The sequence below is a fragment of the Anneissia japonica genome, unplaced genomic scaffold (genome assembly GCF_011630105.1).
Source record: "Anneissia japonica isolate Jap-2015-1 unplaced genomic scaffold, ASM1163010v1 scaffold287790_len634930_cov199, whole genome shotgun sequence".
NCBI classification, from domain to species: domain Eukaryota; kingdom Metazoa; phylum Echinodermata; class Crinoidea; order Comatulida; family Comatulidae; genus Anneissia; species Anneissia japonica.
Genome location: NW_022748191.1, coordinates 252,911 through 274,857, shown reverse-complemented (window position 1 = coordinate 274,857; position 21,947 = coordinate 252,911). Strand labels below are relative to the sequence as shown.

Genomic DNA, 21,947 nt, shown 5'->3' with positions numbered 1-21,947 from the left:
AGAACATATACAAAAGAAGCGGTGGCATCGGTAAAGCCTAAACGGCGGTACTGGCGGCATAGTAAAACAATGAACATAGTAAGACAATACAAACAGCTACGCCTAGAAGGCGTGTAATGACATAGGTCTAAAAAAAGAAAACAAATCAAAGGCAAAATGAAAGTCATAGTATAATAGTCACAGAATGCATCATAGCAAGATAAATAAAATAACAAATTAATCTCTAAAAGATTTAAATGAGACGTTCAGTCCATGAGGTTTCAAAGTACCTAGTTGAAAAATAATACGCTCCTTTATACTATAACTTTCATTTTGCCTTTGATTTGTTTTCTTTTTTTAGAAATGCCTATTCCAGAAAGTCTTGCAGTCATTCAGGCGTAATGAACGGTAACCTACGTCTGTTGACAACAGAGAGCGCCACTTGGCGTTGTGACGACTGTAGTACTCTATACTAGACCCAGCCCGCTCCTGTTTGCAATCATGTACCGGTATGTAAACATAAAAATAGAGCATATCAAATATATCAAAGAATATATGTTGACTCAAGATAAATTTATCACGCATCGTCCAAGGGAGAGCCATCCCAACCTCTTATTCAACAATACCTTCATTTACCAGAAGTGTGCACTGAGTCAAAATCGTCAAAAGGTAAGCGATAAACATTGTAAAAACCTTTACAATTTAGTTAGTTCTCAAATGCCCGGCAGTGATTATTTGCGCAACGCGAAAATGAATTAAAAAACCCTATGTGTGCGGCCCGCCAACCATCTTTGGCTAGAAAAACCTTGTTTTTTTCGGCCAGGCACCTATTATCTGTTAAAAAAAAAGTATAATATTAAAACTGGGCAAAAACTCGTCAAAAAGTAGTGTATGAAGGTTTATGGAAGCGCATTGGAAACATCGAAATTTGGGTGCGGCCCTCGGTGTTAAATAAAAAAAAATTTGGACCGATCGAGACAACAATGTCCTAGGGGGTCCGGGGGCATGCCCCCGCGAAATGTTTGTGTTCTAGACGCCCGCAAATAACATTTGAGGCGTTGTGGGCTTTCATTTTTTTCTTTTTCCTTCTTTTTTTCTTTTTTTTCCTCCCAAAGGGGGGGGGGCGGGGCCGCCCCCCTAAATCCGCCCCTGAATACGTGTGTGTACCTGTCTTGTATACACCCACATCAAACCTGGTGTGTGACCTGTTTTGTATGGCCACATATCAAATCTGGTATGTAACCTGTCTTGTATGAACAAGATAAGGTTGTTTTTTTTTAATTTTCCATTTTTAGTATGTTTGTGTGCGCCTCGGAATAGGTTTACCTAGATAGATGGCGCATTATAAATGCATTATTATTTATTATTATTATTATTATTATTATTATTATTATTATTATTATTATTATTATTATTATTAACAAACGTCAAATCTGGGGTGTGCCACTCTCTTGTATAAACACACCACCACAAGCATGTGACACTGACTTTTAAACTAATAACTGAATAGTCACATGAAGTCGAATGAAGATAGGCCATCCAAACCAAATCATGGTGACTCATCAATGGACTGAACATTGAACAATGTAAAAGTGGTGTATTTTTAAACGCACGGCCATTATACGGCAACGGTGCCTCCATTTTTCATTAATTTTATATTTAAGATAAAAATTTATACGCATTATTATAAATAATATTATAAACCATGCCTTTTATTGTCATACATTATATAATAGCTACCTTGCAAAGAAAACAAAATGAGAAATAGTACAGTATTACTTAATCGATGACTAAGCAAATTTAGAGGCTGTAGACCTGGAAAAAAGCAGTGGTGCTATATATTTACTTTAGATTCAATATCTAATTCATTGGCGTAGCGAGGATGATGACGGGCCCCAGTGCAAGATGATAGCCGCGCCCTTTAATGTGAAGCCCGGTAAAAAGGATAGGCCTACAGAGTTTCTTTCTGACGATTTTTGGCAAATGATGTCCGGAGCACATTAATCGGGGTACTTTTAAGTTTCCTAGAGGCACTTGATCAGACCCAGAGACAAAGGATTAGTGGGGTCCAATTATTAGATTTTTAAAACAGATTTTACGAAAAGATATATCTATGACATATTTCAAACAAATATTCAAGAATATTGAAAACAAAATATGGTCAAGTCATATATTCTATGAATTTAATCAATAATTATGGCCTCTAAAATAGTATTGAGAGAGGCCTCAAAAGTCCCCGGCAACAGTGCTTTGCACTGGTTGCACTAATCTAATGGTATTTTTATTATTATTTTGTTTTTATTTACTATAGTTTTTCACGCCCATATCTTGTTCTTATATAAAATAATCATTGTTGATCTCACTCAACTACTGTCATTTACAGACAAATCGAAGAAGACGCAATCTTGACCACGATTGAACATGTACAAATACGACTCCCTGCCTAATGTCGACGGTAATGAACAACGACAAGAAAAACACCACACGAGCAGTCACACTACACGTCCATATTCAAGGCGGCTGAACCATGATGACAACGACACGAATTGTTTAATCCACAGATGTAATTGTTTTAATAATCCAGTGGCATTTCTAACTCTCATAATACTTTTATACACCGTACTTGTAGCAGCTGGGGCTTATCTAGGTGGAAGTATAAGTACTATTGAAAAGCAATTCCAGCTTTCAAGTTCCGAATCTGGTTTTATTGCTACCGTAAACGACATAGTGACACTTTCGCTCGTTATCTTCATCACCTATTACGGCGCAAAATTTCACCGTCCTAGGATACTTTGTGTTAGTGGCATAATCGTAGGGATCGGCCACTTTCTTTTTTCAATACCACATTTTACTTCAGAACCTATACTCAATAACCACTTAGTACTGCATAATGACAGTGATGGTACTAGTTACATCGATACCGACAATGAACTGTGTTTCAGTGACGTGGTTCAGGATGGGTGTGCACCCGGGGGTTCAAAAGAAGGGCAACAGTTAGGTGTGGCATGGTTGATAATGGGGCAAATCCTGATTGGTATCGGGTCGGCACCAATGTTCCCATTGATTCTTACGTACTTGGATGACTCAACAGTGGATTCAACTACCATGTCGATTTACATTGGTAAGCCATCATTGCAATCAAATGCCTATCACCCTGTCTCTTATACACATCTAGATGTGTATAAGAGACAGGTATCACTATGAACAGCAAAAAATATTTAGATACAGGTCTCCCGGAAGTGGCTTCTTCCAACTTGGGACCATTGGATTTCAAATTTTACATGCAAAAGACAATGTTCTACTTTTATACTGTACCACTCGATAACTTTATTAATATGCAAACAAAAGACAAACTAGAACTATTCTTTGCTTGTTTAAAATCGTTACAAAACAGTCTCTTAAGTTCGTTCATCAAAATCTGTGTCTATGGTGGAATCTTACGCTTCCAAAATTCATGGTGAGTGGCAAATTGCCACATTATGTTAGATTTCTTCACAATAGTACTGTAATACAGAATATTTGCACAGTAAACAAATTGAATTTGAATGCATGATTCTTAGATGTGATTGTTTGGTAAACCTATGCTACTTAAAACATCTCTACTCAAATGTTTAAAAAATCTATGATAAAATTTTTCAGGTTATCAATGGCAGACCCTCAATTTTTCAAACAGTTTCAGAGTAGATAAGTGAGTAAGCACATAACATTGATATGCATTGATATTTTAAAAATTTAGTGACAAAACAAGGGCACGTTCCCCAGTTTTCCCAACTGGATCTGCACCTGGTTATTTGGGAGTAATAATGTGAAGCGCTTAGAGGCCTAGGTGGCATTAAACGCTATATATTATTATTATATTTATTTAAAAGAAATGCCCACGATATGGGAGAAGTAAAGAAAACCAGTCAAAAAACAGGTTATCTAAACATATTATCTATTGAACTAAAAATAAAAATATCATTGGCACTAACACAACTGACAAGGCATACTGTAGTAGCTACATTTTACCAGCTGGTTGAAGCCACAAAAGTGTGTTTATACTTTACATACAGACAAGGCTTAAAACTGTCTCTTATACACATCTAGATGTGTATAAGAGACAGATATAGTCCTGTGTGAATACAGTCCGCTATATACTCATGTTCATACTTCATTCTCAAGAAAGATAAAATATAATCATGATAAACTTTATTGTCATTGTTATAAATTATGTATGAGTGTTTTTTACAGCTTTGGTTTCTGTTGCTTGATACATTTTATACACATGCGCAGATCGATTCGCCAGCAGCGAGTCATCGCCAGCAGCAGCGAGTCGCCAGCAGCGAGAAGTCACTGCAGCAAAACACTATTATATTGTACACGGTACCAACGCTGTTCTATATATAGACAATGGGTCGTGTCTCATATTATTTGTTATATTTTTATTATTCATTATTTTCACTTGACTCGCATAAATAATTTTGTTCGAAGGACATTTTATGCAGTTTTACTTCTGTCTCTTATACACATCTAGATGTGTATAAGAGACAGCTCCTGTATATTTCTACTGTGTATATATATTTTATTTATATATATTTTTTATATATATGCCTATATATATATATATATATATATATATATATATCTTTTATATATATATATATGTATGTGTGTGGGTGTGTGTTTGTGTGTGTGTGCATACTGTATATTTAAATGGTTTGCTGACAGTATAAAAAATAAATAAATAATAAAAATAACGGTGCCCAATAAGAACATACTGTACATAATATTATTATTAATATTATTATTATTATTAATATTATTATCATTATTATTATTATTATTTTGTCTTATTGTTAATATTATAATTATGTCTATTATTTTTGTTATTTTTTGTATTTTTTTGTTTCAGTACTAGTTGGAGTCTTTGCATAGCGATTTTATTTATTTATTGATTTTTTTTTTGCTTATGACAATCCGCCAGAATAGTGGTTGATTCTTTTTGTGATGTATTGTAATAAGATCTGGAAAATAAATAAATGAAAAAATAGTATTAGTAGTAGTAGTAATAGTACCACCAGTATTAGTAACAGTTATTTATTTTGTGCGAATTTGTATTTCTACGAAAGGTCTTATGAAGGCAATGAAGAGGATTATTACCAACCCGACAATCGTGTTCTTAAAACTCACAGTCGCCTGTGATTTGGCTATCGTTGCTGGATTTATGTTCTTCGTCGCCAAATATATCGAGAAACAATTTGCAGTATCGGCCGCCACTGCTTCTATTATACTTGGTTTGTCAAAATTTATCTTTCTTAAGACCAATTTTCATTGGATGCAATAACATGATCAAAACAAATTATAATTAAATAATTAAATGTAAGTATTGTGGTAATAGGGAAACGCTTCACCATAATTATTGATCTGGGAAGATACAAATGGTGGCATAATAGTGTACTTATATCAGTCTATATTACAGGGTTTCGAAGGTACCACTGATCCTCTGATAGTGTTACTGACCTCCCAGCCGATGCTCTCGACGGAAAATCCACCAGTCATACTACCATACCTTCCGATTGTACCGCCACTAATCCAATTTCATATGTACTTTTTTGAAAAAAAAACCCCAAGAAATTTGACAATCATTAAACTTACAATAACTTTTGAATTTGGAATTGTCTCGGCTCATAATAGAAAAAAAATAATAAACATTCTCCGCTGGTTTTTGGACACCGAGAGCTTCGGTTGGAAGGTCAATTTGATCTGCTTGGAGATCGGTTCTGTGTTAGGCATATGCCTCAAATAACAACACTTTCAGGCTCAGAGAGATCTTAAAACAATACAACAATCAAGAACGTCTCCAAATTGTCAATTTTATCATCCTTCAGTATCTACCATTCGAATTGTGAACCAACCTGACTCAATACACCATTCCTAAATTGTTGCAAAGTATCTATTAGCTCTTCTTCCCCCTCTCTTCTCCTGTGCTCTCCCTTTCCACCTTAGTAACAGTGCATACGCTGTCTCTTATACACATCTAGATCCTCTCTCTCTCTCTCTCTGAGCCTGCATTTTGATGGAAATTCCGAGTCCGACTCTCGAATCTTGCTGCCGATTTTTTTTTATATGATTTATTGTTTTGCCTTTCCTGCGTCGGTTCACTTTCTGACCACTGTTTTCTACAGTTTGGGACATTCGCTATTTTGACGATAAAATGTATTCTGTTACCATAGAATGATGATTTTGTGGACAAAATTTTATTTTTTAAGGCAGAATGTTTTTGTCAGCACAAAATGCTATTTTTCGACAAAATAGCTTTTTAAAAACAAAATTGCTGCTTTGTCGGCAAAATGACCTTTCGTAATCGACAAAAATACTTTAAAAAGACAGAAATAATTTCGTCGCGAGAAACACCTTTGTGTGAGACGAAACGATGTTAAATGCAAATGAGAAGGCGGAGCCTTTTCTTGGTTGGATGACGCTATGAACAAATATGTATATTGGCATTCTAACAATACATTAAAATAAATCTAAATTAACTAACTGGATTTGAATGTTAGGTCAGAAGGATGTAGGCCTATGACTGTTAAATCACAGATCCTATAATATCTATACGATCTGTTGTTAAATTAAGTTATCACTCCTGGGGCAGTGTTTGACTAGAGACAATTTAATAGTCAAGAGGTCCTTAACTGTTGGCTGATCAAGTACTTCTACTTTATAACTAATATACTGTAGGCCTATTTATTACCTTAGTACATAACAGGATAACTCATTTTGACCTTATTATGCTATACTGTACAACATTTGTGGTTTAGAATTATTATATAAGGTTATGAAATTAATTGAATTTAAAGAATTTGTTATAAAAAAAATGTCATGATGATGCTAATGTCTGTAAGAATGCTACAGAGGTCCTTCTTGGTGTTCTCATAGGTTTTGGCTTATTGCTGTTTTCATTTTAGTTTTAGTTGTCATCTACACTCGAGTATTTTATTATTACAGTACTTGAAAATTTTTTACCAAGTATTAAATCTAAAAATAGAGTGGCCTATTGTTCCGGTGACGAGACAAGTCTTCTTTGGATAAGGACTCTAAACCGTGGCCCAGTGTACACAATTGGCTCATGTGCATTTTAAAGAACCCAGTACATCTTTCGAGAAGAGTAGAGGGTTACCCCGGTGTACTGGTCCATTTCAGCCACAGAAGGAGCGTTTACGTCGCGGGCCATGTCAGGTGGCCTTATATCCTACACACTACACACACTAGCTACGTAGTGAATCAAGAAGAAGATCGTAAAATGATTATTTTGTCGACAAAATGCTATGTATATGAAATGAAATGTATATTTTCTATATATCTCAGCATTATCTGGTGCAAAATTTGAAATAAATATTTTCTTTTTTCTGAGCTAATTTAATATCAGAACGTTTAATATTATGATTAATCATTGACAATACATATTTAAAGCTACTTACTGGTATTCCTAGGCCATAGGCCTACCGTAGTTAGCTTATTGTTATAGGCATTAGGCCTAGTTAATAATACTAGCAGTAGAGGCTGACCTATGCCTAGCCAGGCCCCTCTCTAAAGCCTTTTTAAAAATTATTTTTAGAATGCAAGTCTGCAACAATGCTTAAAGCCCCTCGGGCTCTACTGTAGCGCCTAGCTGAGTGGTATCCACAAGTATCCTGACATTTATCCTGCTGGGCCGGACTGGATTAGGCTAGCCCTGAACTTGATTGAGGGAAAGTAGTATTTGAGAAAATTTATTACTAAGAGGTTCCTCCTCTTCATTGGCATATAAACTCGTTCTGTCTCACACAAAAGGTGCTTCTGTCGACAAAATGACTTCTGTCTTCTACAAAAGTCCCTTTGTCTACAGAATAGAATTCTATGGTGACAAAATGAATTCTGTCTTCTACAAAAGTCTTTTTGTCAACTACGAAAAGTGCTTGTGTCGACAAATTAGCATTTTGTGTTGCCAAAATAACTTCTGTCTTACAAAATACATTTTGTCGACAAAATAACATTTGTTGGTGACAAAATAAATTATGTCTTACAAAATAGCATTTTGTCGACAAAACAGCATTTTGTGGTGACGAAATAAATTTTGTCTTACAAAATAGCATTTTGTCGACAAAATAATCATTTTATGATCTTCTTCTTGATTCACTACGTAGCTAGTGTGTGTAGTGTGGTAGAAGAATTCGCAGGTAGGATATAAGGCCACCTGACATGGCCCGCGACGTAAACGCTCCTTCTGTGGCTGAAATGGACCAGTACACCGGGGTAACTACCCTCTACTCTTCTCGAAAGATGCACTGAGTTCTTTAAAATGCACACGAGCCAATTGTGTACACTGGACCACGGTTTTGAGTCCTTATCCAAAGAAGACTTGTCTCGTCACCGGAACCATAGGTCAGCATGCCGTTCTAACCAGCACCGCCATTGTGGGTGCATGTCACGGTTCATATCATTTTATGGTAAAAGAATACAGTGTGTTCGACAAAATAGCATTTTGTCGATAAAAAAATGTATTTTGTCGACTAAATAGCGAATGTCCTAAGCGGCGCCAGTACTAGTTTTCTGGATGTGTGGGAAACTGTTGTTTCTTTGTTGAAAATTAAAGCGATTTTATATCATAATTTCATAAGGGCATTAATGTACGCATCCCTACCACGGTCGTGTGCTGCTATCGCCTCTAGTGAAAACGAACATTATGTAAATATTAGATTTAAGTTTTTAATGTATACGAGTTAGAAAATATGTTACGTCTTATAGTTTTACTATTGGTTTGGATTTTAGACTACATGTGTAAAACGTTTAGATTTAATATGTTTATATTTAGAGTTAAATTCGGCATTGTTTGAAAGTTGGACTTTGGCCTATTTAAGTTTTTAACTTTTAGGAATGGAACGTGCCTTGATCTACGCTGCGGAAAAGGCATTAACTGAATATTAACATTCACGCATACTGTATACGCGCGTACAATCACATAATTTAATTCCGCAATACACGTTTTGTCAATTGCAATAGGCATATAAAATTACAGTATCAGTTCAATCATATTATCATGCTGTAGACCTGGGCGTAATTGCAGCTTACAAGCTATCAGTGCGTCGAAAAAAACACCACCTGATTCAAAATGATTGCCGTCGTTGTTGTGTATCATTATTATTATTTAAAAAAAAACAAAACGAATAGGATGGTCGAAAGATGGCTAACACATGACATAATGAGATATTATCTACAAGTTGAAAATAAAGTAACTCCGGCAGAAATATATTGTACCGATTAATTAAAAAAGATATACTGGAAGAGAGGAAACGAAAGGAAGTTTACATTTTGTGGTATTAATCAAATTGTTTCTTTCTGTATTGTTTATAGGTGTGATAAATTTACCGGGAAGTGTGTGCGCTAATATTGCCAGTAGTTTTTTTGTCAGAAAGTTCAAGTTAACTCCACTTGGGCTTTGTAAAATGCTTGCAATATTGTCTATAAGTTCACTTCTTTTTGGCATCCCTTTGCTGTTTATCGGATGCTCAAACCCTGCTGTTGCTGGTGTTACTACCTTTTACAATACTACTTACAAACAAGGGTAAATATTCAGAAGATTTTATATTTATAGTTGGATGTGCCTAATATTAGCATCAATGTTGCTTATAATTTACAATGTTAGGTTAATTGGCGGGACTCTCTTAATGTAAAAGAGTGAATTTCACTTTAAAAGAGTGCCTTCAGTGATCAATCCAATTTTACTCTTTCTCGGATGAAAATTCACTCTTAAATGAGCGAATATTATTCTTAAAATAGTGAAAAATTATTCAAATTCACTCAATCTATTTCACACTATCTATTTCACTCTTTTGCATTTAGAGTTAGTTTAGGTAAATAACTTAGTAACAGTGTATACGAACGAACGAAAGAACGAACTAACGAACAAATGAACCAACAGAAAAGTAATCATTGTCTTGAAAAGGTTTCAAATTAATTTAATCTTTATATTCTATTGTAGCTCCTTACCAAATGTTAACAACATCTGTAACTCGAACTGCGCATGTTCAGAGAATGTTTATAACCCTGTGTGTGGCTCGGATGGAATAACGTATACGAGTGCCTGTCATGCCGGATGTATTGACGTTTGGAATGAAGAAATGAAGGACGAACTTGGTGACATTCCGAACAACGATACGGTAGTCAATAATATTCATTAGGGGTGGGGTGCGAAGGGGTGAAATTGCTGTTACAAAACTTACGAACTCATTGGCACGATTTCGATGGATTACTTTTAAAGTACAGAACAATTAGGAATCCAAAAATTGTACAACGGGCTACCACAGGTCCTATCCTTTTTTGGTGACAAACCGTGGGGAAATTATAGTCGAGTGGTCGAGCAGTGAAACAGGGGCGCCGCTAACTACAACCTTTAATATCGGTGCTGGGTCTTTGAGCTGCTCCTCGAACAGTGTTCGGTTGGTAGAACCAAGTCTTCTTGGATAAAGACTTAAAAACGGATGCCCAATGTACACTGCATCTTGGCCATGTGAACTTAGAACCCATTACAGCTTTCAGAGGAGTTTGGGGTGGGGGTGTTACCTTGATGCTATGGTTCATTCAGGGGCTGAATGAACCATCTTTCCTTGAGGAATCAGAAGTGGATCCAGGGATTTGAAATAGAGACCCCAGCGAGGGATTTCACAGGTGGAGGGTTTATACCCACCCATGATTGGGGCTGATGCAAGAAAATTTATGATTATGGCATCTCTAGAAGGCCGGAAATGCCACTCTCAGCCCTAATATTTAAATATAATGTTTTGTCTTTCTTAATTTTTTTTATTTAAAAAAAATTAGGTGGGGGCCGCCGCCCTCACCACTTGAATCTGCCACTGGGAATGGTGTGAACATAAAGCTACAGATTAAGCACCTCTCTACGGAGCTGAGTAGTCACGGACCACGACCGTAGTACGGAAACTCAGCAGCACAATACGCTGCTAAGTTATGGTTATTTATTCTATTTTTATCTTTCAACACTGCGGTCAATCCTCATTTAGGGGACATCCATAAGGAGACATTTTGTGGTTCCGAAAGTGTCCCCGATGGGGTTCCTTTAAAAAGGGTTCTACCGGTACTGTATGAGCAAGCTTCTATTTATAAGATGTATATATATGTTTGGCGATATTTAAAATTGGGTTGAGTGCACACTTTTAACATCTGTCTGGTTTCAAATGAAGTTCTGTTATTTTTAATGGTCAAAAGCAACCTTGAATCTTGAAATACAGGTAAGAAGTCAATAATGTAAAATAGTACATAATATGTAAATGATGCCTACATACTCCGTTCACAGATTTTCATCGGGTGCAGTTGCATAGTCACTGGAGATGTATGGGAAACTACAGACGGGTTGATTGAAGGCGGAATTGCCACTGAAGGATCATGTGACTGGACATGTGATAAGATACTTCCATTTGTCCTCATTGTAGCTATTATTACCATTTTCGCTGCTATGAAAACAAATCCAAATCTTATGCTGTCGTTGAGGTAATTATGTTCTATCTGACTTGTGTGTTACAGATTGGTCATTGTTCTGTCAAATTTTAAAAACGCTGAAAACGTTTCTCACGACAAATATTTCTTAAGCATTCGAACCTAAGCAGTCAATCAATAAATGGGTGGATGGAACGACCGATCGATTGACCAACCGACCATTTAATCAATCAATCAATCAATAAATAAATCAATAAATCAATCAATCAATCAATCAATCAATCGGCCACTTAGACAGTCAATTAATAAAATATTTAATTATTAATATTATGAATGTTTTATTGAGGTTTTTATTATTAATGTTATTACTACAGATCCGTTGACCCAAATGATCGTGCACTTGGGATAGCGTTTGGTTCTGTTGTCATTAGGGTACTTGGTAAGCGATCTAAATTTCTTAACTTTGTAATTTGAGGCTTAACCGAACAGGCTAAAAATATCAAGATATCAGTAGGGGATCCGGGAGATCCCTTGGAACCACCTTCCCCTGCAACCATAAAAATCCTATAACCAAGTGTGAAATCCGTTATAGGAGAGATTAAATTGGCTAAAACTTCGAAACTTCACGAGGCCACGAGGGGCCATGAATTCCTATATTGGTGAAAGGCCCCTCTGAAAAATATTCCCCCATTTCCAAAATCAATATTAGGGTTTGTATTTTAAAATAATTTTAAAATACTCTTCAGTTAGACTTAGTGATTGCTATTTAGCAGAAATGTTCTTTTATAAACTGGAAAAAACAAGAAATTGTTCAAAATTATGATTCTCAAAAGTTTTGGGTGTTAGTGTGAAGAAATGAAATGCGACATTTAATGTAGGTTTTTGTCTGAGCCGGTCGCATACGTCCTCAATGGGAGTTTCGAACCACCCCGGTACAAACACCCTTGATCCGCCCCTGCATATCTGCAAATAATGTTGTGTTTATGTTTAATAATACTGACTTAAAACTGTTAATGGAATCAGTTATTGCTTATGTAATTAAATCAAAACACTTTTGTTTGCTAGGCTACTTTCCTGCTCCGATCTATTTTGGCGCCGTTATTTCCAGTGCGTGTTTGATTCGCCAGGAATCGTGTGGTCGTGAAGGAGCGTGTCTCGTTTACGATCTTGAGCGATATCGCTACTCATTCATCGGACTGTTCGTTGGGTTAAAAGTTTTAGTCGTAGTGCTTACTTTCTGTGTATACGGCAGCATAAATCGCGATCGTTTGAAGGTGAGTAGAGCCATAATGTGTTTCACTTATTCAAAACGTTATTTGGTATTGTTCAAATCAATTTATAGTATTACCAAGTACGGGGCGGAACCAGAGAAAAATGGTATGGGCCATGCGACGTGTCCAGAGAATAATTGAAATGCTACTTAAAAAAACAGGCCGGCCTACTTCTGGTAGAGTAGTAGTGCGTAGTAGTGGTCATCGTGGTTGTTATTTACTTGTGAATCCGCTTTTATATGAATTCCCTTTTCTATTTCCGCAGAACAAATCAAAACCATCAATGGAGCTTGTGGAAAATGATATTGTGCCACACCATACGAACGAAGAAGAAATTTGTCATACTGTAACAGTTTGCTAACTAAAAATGTACTTGATCATACTTGTCAATTGGAAATGGTATGTGAGGGTTGGGAGGGGGACATTCATGAGTACAACGGTTGATAGTGTAGTTTATTAAAAGGAAAGTCAAACTAATAATCTTAAAATGCCCTCATTCATCTTTTCAGAATTGCAAATACCCTATCGTCGCAGTGGATGAAAAATAAAAATAAAACCAGTTTTAAATGTTGTGTAATTAATATTCAACCGATACAATCAGGTCATTGACAATCTGCTTTTTTAAGAAGATGTTTTTGTTGTTAAATCTTAGTGGGAAATATGACATACAAACACTTTTGTAATGCATGTATATTGAAGGCATACGATGAAAATATTCATAGGCCTATAACTGCTTTTCAGGTTATCACACCTCAATTACAAAAAACACAAATGTAAAATTCCCAAAAACAATAACTTGAATAGCCTATGTTGAAAACACAAATGTAAAATTCCCAAAAACAATAACTTGAATAGCCTATGTTGAAAACATAAATGTAAAATTCCCAAAAATACAATAGCTTGAATAACCTATGTTGAAATGTATATAATATATAAATATTGTTGGTCTAAGCCTATGCATCATATGGCGAACTTTTATCAAACATACTGCGTACGTTCATTATGAAACTAAATGTTTTGTAATGTAAAAAATGCAGTGGGTAGGTATTTTTCCTTCAAGAATCCTACATATGAAGTTTCAACTGTAACATCAAAGTGTATACTATGGAACATTTAAAAATATCATTATATTACTAAACTAGAAATTGCAAATTGCAAGTGAAGTGCTGCGAAGTACAACTGCATAAAATGTTCTTCGAACAAAATTATTTATGCGAGTCAAGCGAAAATAATGAATAATAAAAACATAACAAATACTATGAGCACTACTCATTGTCTATATTAGAACAGCGTTGGTACCGTGTACAATAGTGTTTTGCTGCAGTGACATCTCACTGCTGGCGACTCGCTGCTGCTGGCGAATCGATCTGCGCATGTGTATAAAATGGTATTTATTTCCGAAAACACTATGCCAGTCTACAACAAGCGTCGCCTAAATTTAATAATTAGCACGTTGAAATAGGCTAGTAAATAAGTTTAACTGGGTTCGTAAATAATATTGGCCTCAAAATATCGTGGCTGAGACATGAGCCGATTAAACGTAGAAATAGGAAGCCTAGAAATATAGTAAAAACGCTGAATAGTACTCCAGCGTCGCGACATGCCGACGTTGGTACGAGTAGGTTAGTCTACAAACGTCGCCTAAAGTAATTGACTTTATCCGGCAGAACGAAAGAAGGAAACTCCGCTTTTCAGTTGTCTTAGGCGATTGTTTTTTTGACAAACAATGACCTTTCAGAGGTCAAATTGCTGTCAAGAATATGAATTGGCTGCTTCGCAGCAAAAATAGTCCATGATGTAACATCCCATATAAATAGAATCCCATATAAATAGAATTGAAAGCATACCGAGAAAGGCAACAAGAATTATAATGTTTAGGAAAGAAAATTCATGGGAGACATCTTATTGCTATAGGTTGAAAACTCTTAACATTCTGAGTATTGATGATTTATTTAAGCTACATAAACTTGCATTAGGATTTAAGGTTTTGAATGGTTTTTGTCCTCCTACATTTAATGAATATATCAAAATTAGTGAAAGATGTGAGGGAAGACTTTTACATTGGAAAGTGAAAAGCAATACATTTCTAAATTCTGTGTTTGTATCCTTCCCTAGGCTATGGGAACAAATACCACCTGTAATTCCAAATTCTTCATCAATCTCATCTTTTAAATCTGCTCTAATTAAGTACTATATTTCATTATATTTGTTGTACTTTATTGTATTTTGTTTGTAATTTTTTGTTTAGTGCTTTTTATATTTTTGTATTTGTATAATTACAAAACTTGATTGGTGTTCAGTTCATTTTTGTATAAGGTGGAGTGAGTGCAGTATCTGTTTGGGCTTTTGCCTATTCTCACTCCGGGCTTAAATTGTACTTGATGATTGCCAAATAAATATTATTATAACATGCACATTATGAAATTCTCTAGGCCTCATTGATTAATTATAGGCCTTTTAAATCTTTCCAGTGTGGTCTCTCATGTGACCCCCGGACACTGCCACTGGAATAGAAAGTAAGGCAACAAGGAGTAGACAAAAAGGAATTTTAATGCATTAATAATTAGCCTACCGACTACCGTTCTATAAATTTACAAATTTAAAAAATTCTATAAATTTACCTTTTTTTAATCTTGATAAATGTTAATAAATGTTGATGCATTATGAATGGAATAATAACATACTGTTGCACTGTATCATTATCATTATCATTATTATTATTATTATTATTATTATTATTATTATTATTATTATTATTATTATTATTATTATTATTATTATTATTATTATTATTATTATTATCCAGTAGCAGTCAATAGATGATATGCGGTAATGGTTGGTTTAAAATTGTTACACATTTGTTACCTGGAAAAATACTAAACCTTTTCTGTCAAATTAAGCCCCATCTTAGAGACTGGTATTTATATAAAATCCAGTCCACCCCTGGTTGCAACCACGAAACTTATGCAAACATAAATATAAAACATTTCAAACATATCAACGAATACTTGTTGACTTAAGATAAATTTATCATGCATTGTTCACGGGAGAGCAAAGATAATAAATAGCAGAAGATAGAGCAGCTTCCCAATATAGTGGAACATCCGTTCGAAGGCATTGTGGGTACACGGAGAACAATTTTACTCCGTCCGCGCAGAGGCGCTATATAGTAATAATAAAGGCGCCGCTCTGGTTCGTTTGTTTCCTGTAGTTTCTCCACTTAGTAAAATGTTCAAATTTTACTCCATTCGCGGGAGGGCGGATATTCCATCAATTTTAATGCAAATACCTACGCGGAACATCTCATTCTTCTGCTATTTAAGTTCTTTGGGGAAAGCCATTCCAACTTATCCAACAGAAGAGCGCACTGAGTCAAAATCGTCAAAAGGTAAGCGATAAATATTGTAAACAACCTTACAATTTAGTTACTTATCAAATGCATTTCCTAAGTCTACATTTTTAACATCGTACAGCAGATAAGTCAGTATTGTGTGTGTACCTGGCTTGTATGGACACACATCAAATGTGGCATTTGCCACACTTGTATGGACACACCACGTAAACAGGGGACCTTTAAAATACTTACTGAAATATAGTCGAATACGGTTGAAAGGTAGTCCACCAAAAAACATTTTCAATCACTACGTTAATGAATAATGTTAATTTAATCAATGGACATTAAACATTGAACAATGTATAGTCGTGCATTTTTTAACACGAGGCCATTATACGACCACAGTACCTCCATATTTCAGTAATTTTATTGTTCAGAAAAAAATGCAAGTGCTACTGTAAATATTATAAAGCAGGTCATTTATTGACGTAATACAATAGCTTTCCCTTGAGAAGAAAATAAAATTAGAAATATAGTACTGTACTATGCAATCGATTATTAGGCAAATTCAGAGGTTGTAGACCTACTCTTGAAAAAAAGCAGTGGTGCTATTATTTACATTCAATATCTAATCTTATTTATTGTTTTCATTACCTCCACCTTATATTCACGGCTGTTGAACTGTCTGTCTTTCTGTCTGTCTGTTAGTAAGATTACGCAAAGTCTCATGAATGGATCCTCATAACAGTGGAATGGTACATCATAATAGAAAAAGACACGACCATTCAGTTTTCGAAAGAAAGGTCAAAGGACAAGGTTAACTTCACTGAAATTCGATTTTTTTTCACCTCCAGCATAAAAGAAAATAATAGAATCACCCCTCGTATTCAGGAAGCACTCAAGAAAATATTATACCTGAATACGTCGGGCGACGTATGCTGCAGCCTGCGTATTTTTAGTACTGTATTCAGGCACAGGGCGAAGGTATGCACTTTATGGAGTGACTGCTCTAGTTAACAATATTTGTTCACGCCCATACATTGTTCTTATTTTAAAATAATTATTGTTGATCTCACCATAACTACCGTCATTACAGACAAAGAAGACACCATCTTTACCACGATTGAACATGCACAAATACGACTCTCTGCCTAATGTCGACGGTGATGAAGAACGACAAGGAAAACACCAGACGAGTGGTCACACCACACGTCCATACTCAAGACCGCTGAATTACTATGATGATGATGACGATGACACGAATTGTTTGATCCACAACAGATGTAATCGTTTTAGTACTCCAGTGGCATTTCTAACTCTCATAATGCCTTTATACACCGTACTTATAGGAGCTTCGACTTACCTAGGTGGATGTATAAGTACTATTGAAAAGCAATTCCAGCTTTCGAGTTCTCAATCTGGTTTTATTGCGACCATAAACGATATAGTAACTCTTTCCCTCATTATCTTTGCAACCTATTACGGCTCGAAATATCACCGTCCCAGGATAATTTGTGTTAGTGGTATAATAATTGGGATCGGCCACTTTCTTTTTTCTATACCACATTTTACTTCAGAGCCTACTATACTCAATAACCACTTAGTACTGCAAAATGACAGCGACGGTACTAGTTACATCGATATCGACAATGACTTGTGTTCATTTGGTGACGTGCTCCAGGATAGGTGTGTATCTGGGAATTCGAAAGAAGGGCAACCGTTAGGAGTAGCGTGGTTAGTAATGGGCCAAATCCTGATTGGTATCGGGTCGGCACCATTGTTTCCGTTGATCATTACATACTTGGATGACTCAACAGTGGATTCGACTACCACGTCGATTTACATTGGTAAGTCACATTGTAATCAAAGGTTTATCAAATCTTTTCGGGAAAATGCAGTCCTATTAGAAACATACATCAATTAACAAGACTAGGTTAGACACAAAAAATACATGAAAAAAAAATTGAAAGCAGAGCGTTAGATAAAATAGAACCCCTTCTTTAGATGACACCTATTCAGGGACAACCCTGTTAGAGGGACACTTTTCCGTGGAACAACGAGAAATATGATGTTAACCAGGTGTAACGATGTCACACACACACACACACCCCCACACACACACCCACATTAAAGGTAATTATGTTTCCGTGTCTTTTATATTTAGGCATATAAATAATTTAAAAAAAAAAAACAACTTCTATTTATATATTCTTTCGTGTTTCTTACACTGAAATTTATATATTTTTTAAATGGTTTGTTGCGTAGCAACATAAGCACAGTGTAAAACAACCATCTTTATTGGCTTTATTGTTTTTGTTTATCTCTGACTCTAGGAGTTTTGCATCCTATGGAAAAGGCGAGATACCAAAGGCGTGACCATTACAAAAATAGATGAATAATAAAAATAACGGTTCCCAATAGGAATATACGATGTTGTGATCGTAGAAGCATAGCTTCTCAACGAAAAGTTCCCTTTTTCAGTTTTATAAATAAAGTGTTTCGGGGGTGGGGGGATTCGAACTTGAAGTTTTGATTAAACAGTTTTATGTTTGCAATTATGTTTGTATTAAATACAGTTTCAAAATGCGAATTCGGCTCCTAAAAGAGTAATCGAACATTATGAGCATATGTAACAATATAAAAAAATAGTATCGTACTTGTTGCAACTTTTTATTTGCTTCTTTGATAATCGAATTCCGTTGTAAAATGTAAAATTTCAATTTTTATAATAATAATAATTTCAATTTTTATTATTATTATTATTATTTTTATAATAATAATAACAATAATAATAATAATAATAATAATAATAATTATTATTATTATTATTATTTGTAGTAGTAGTAGTAGGCTAGTAGTAGTATAGTAGTAGTAGTAGTAATAGTAGTAGTACCGGTAGTTATTTATTATGTGCGAATTTGTATTTCTACCAGATCTTATGAAGGCAATGAAGAGGATTGTTACCAACCCGACAATTGTGCTTTTAAAACTCACATTCGCCTGTGACATAGCTATCTATGGTGGATTTTCGTTCTTCATTGCCAAGTATATCGAGAAACAATTCGCTGTATCGGCAGCTACCGCCTCTATTATACTTGGTAAGTCAGAGTTAATATTTCTTAAAACCGATTTCCATTGGACACAAACATGATTCAAATTCCAAGTAAATCAATTAAATAATTGTAATTTTGTATGAAAATTGTATCTCTAATGTAGGTCTACGCGTCTCTACCGCGACCACGTGCATTTGTAAATTTGGGACCAGAAAAATATTCTTTATAATTGGAGGTGGTCTGTAGGCTAATTGGAGAGGTCAGAGGGAGATCTATATCTATTCTTTACTGTATACGAGCGAGCTAGAAAATGTATTATGGCTTATGGTTTTACTATAGGTTTGAATTTTAAACTTTATTTTTAGGTGTAAAAATGTTTAGGTTTAGTATGTTTACAGTCATATATTTTTAGGTTTCAATTCGTTTTAAACGTTTGGGCTTTCTAGGCCTATATGAGTTTTAACTTTTAGGCTAAACGAAAGGAAGTTTACATTTTGTGGTATTAATCAACCACAGTAATTGTTGGCTTTCTCTATTGTTTATAGGTGTGATAAACTTACCGGGTACTGTGTGCGCTAATATTGCCAGTAGTTTTTTTGTCAAAAAGTTAAAGTTAACTCAAGTTGGGCTTTGTAAAATGCTTGCAATATTGTCTACAAGTGCACTTCTTTTTGCCACCCCTTTGCTGTTCATCGGATGTCAAAATCCTGCTATTGCTGGTGTTACTACATTTTACAATACTACTTACAAACAAGGGTAAGTGCACGCTTGGAAAATGTTATTTAGAGTTAGAAAAAACATAACATTAGCATCAACGTTGGGTATAAAATCATTAGGTTAAATGGCCGGTAATGTAGGTAAATAATTTAGTAGCCGTGCATCCAGCCATTAAACAAATTAAGAAAAACACAGTAGTATCCCCCACACTTCCCCAAGAAAGGTGACCACCCAGCCCTCCCCTATTAGAAATTTTCGAGGCAAAACATACGCTCAAGTTAAAATTAAAGCTAAAGCATTATTAGTTAAAGCTGGCATTGTTTTGTCAGCTAGCGCCCCTCAATTTATCATCAATCCGCTCCCACATTATCCCCCCCCCCCATCGCAAGAATCCTAGTACGCCACTGACCACATGCAACACAAATTTAGATTATGTGAAAGTAAGTAATATCTTTAAATATTTGACGTAAAGCCTAGAACGGAAGGACTGATGGACGATAGAACGAACAAACAAACGATCAAATGAATTAAAGATTTAATGAATTAATGATTTAATGAATTAATTGCGTAATGACAGAAATAAATGAATGAGGAAACGAAAAAAAAAAATCATTGTCTTGAAACGGCTTCAAATTATTTTGTTAAGTTTTGTATTCTTTTGCAGCACTTTACCAAATGTTAACAACACCTGTAATTCAAACTGCGCATGTTCAGAGAATGTTTATAATCCTGTGTGTGGCTCGGACGGAATAACGTATACGAGTGCCTGTCATGCCGGATGCATTGATGTTTGGAATGAAGAAATGAAGGATATTCCAAAAAACGATACGGTAATCAATAACATTCATTGGGTGGGGTGGGAAGGGGTAAATTTTTTCGTAACAAAACTATGTACTATGATTACTTATTCATTGCCAAGATCTCGACGTATTACTTAAATTAATTATCATTGTTTTAAGTACAAAGCAATAATAAATACAGAAATTTTCTGAACCCCTAGCTTTTTTTTACTGTAACGTTTAGTACCGGTAACTATTTTCCGCATTTTTCGTATTTTTATGAACACTGTTCTTGGTACAATTAGTTTTTTATTATCATTGTAAAATGAAGTTTAAACACTTTTTTGACGATCCACAGTAAACAGAACAAACCATAGAGACAAAGTCGGTGTAGGCCTATGCTTACTTTCAAACCAAGCTGTTTTCCCGTAAAATCGTTAGTACATATGACCCAGAGGTTTCCATGTTTGTCTTTACTTTATTGAAAATGTATTTATCTAATGATTATAATGTTGAATACTTAGATTAATGGGTAGGATTACTGTAGCATGTCTGTAGTATAGGGTTATAATTAATATTACTTTCTTCGTCCTTTTTATTTTCACGTTTATGTTAAGTGCATAGTGGTATCCACAATATGCGATGTACTGTCGCACTTTGTAATAATCGTCGCACTTCGTAATACCTGTCGCACTTTGTAACAAATCTGTCACACTTCATAATATTGATAACCTGTCGCACTTTGTATTAACTGTTGTCGCACTTTGTAATAATCAAGCTGTCGCACTTTGTAATAGCTACCTGTCACACTTTGTAATACGCAAAGCTGTCGCACTTTGTAATAAAGTCTGTCGCACTTTAAAATAACTTTAAAAAAAATTAAACTATGTTATAACTTTTAATGGATAAATAAACATATTTTAGAATGTTGCATATTGCTAATACTACAAGGTCAAGGTCATATACAAGTTTTACAAATGATTTGTATTATAATTTTCCAACTCGGTGACTTACTGCGCACGTTACGTCGTACGTAAATGCCAAAGCAACAAAAGCGAGATTTTCTTTTCTTGTGCGCGTACATGATTTCAAGGTCAAGGTCATAAACAAGTTTTACTTTTAATTAGAATTAGATTAATTGCGTTGTATTTTAATTTGTAAATGATTGGCTATGCCAAGGCAATTAAACAGAAGGACGCAAATCTCGGAACATCAAGGGTTATAATAACTCTGGCATCGACATTCTAGGCGCACGTGCGTCCCTACACGCTGAACGTCACAAAAACCATATAGCAACCAGACCATAAACCGTCAGCGTACGTGACGATTTACCCACGCGCGTGTTAGT

The 21,947-nt window shown here is 35.2% G+C and overlaps 3 protein-coding genes across 5 annotated transcripts in view; all 3 read left to right on the top strand.

Moving 5' to 3' along the window:
* Positions 1-445: 445 nt before the first annotated feature.
* On the top strand, positions 446-13,944 carry LOC117120717 (solute carrier organic anion transporter family member 5A1-like). Its single transcript, XM_033265772.1, has 10 exons — positions 446-648; positions 2,363-3,113; positions 3,619-3,659; positions 5,010-5,252; positions 9,349-9,559; positions 9,977-10,154; positions 11,306-11,499; positions 11,820-11,884; positions 12,511-12,719; positions 12,982-13,944. Exons 2-10 carry the CDS (start codon positions 2,401-2,403, stop codon positions 13,075-13,077), a joined length of 1,950 nt encoding a protein of 649 aa, XP_033121663.1. The 5' UTR covers positions 446-648; positions 2,363-2,400; the 3' UTR covers positions 13,078-13,944.
* A 2,828-nt stretch (positions 13,945-16,772) lies between these two features.
* On the top strand, positions 16,773-17,974 carry LOC117120716 (solute carrier organic anion transporter family member 2A1-like). The gene is made up of 2 exons (XM_033265771.1): positions 16,773-17,034; positions 17,147-17,974. The coding sequence occupies exon 2, from the start codon at positions 17,180-17,182 to the stop codon at positions 17,972-17,974; it is 795 nt and encodes a 264-aa protein (XP_033121662.1). The 5' UTR covers positions 16,773-17,034; positions 17,147-17,179.
* Positions 17,975-18,914: 940 nt separating this feature from the next.
* The window catches only part of LOC117120700, a 35,512-nt gene continuing 32,479 nt past the window's right edge, over positions 18,915-21,947 (top strand). Inside the window, exons 1-3 of one of the 3 annotated variants that reach the window (XM_033265739.1) lie at positions 18,915-19,148; positions 19,649-19,859; positions 20,485-20,650. In XM_033265739.1, the coding sequence (XP_033121630.1) occupies positions 18,959-19,148; positions 19,649-19,859; positions 20,485-20,650 (567 nt within the window). In that variant the 5' untranslated portion in view covers positions 18,915-18,958. Of the gene's footprint in view, positions 19,149-19,305; positions 19,443-19,648; positions 19,860-20,484; positions 20,651-21,947 lie in introns of those variants that run through there. The other 2 variants (XM_033265738.1, XM_033265740.1) reach the window with 2 other exon arrangements.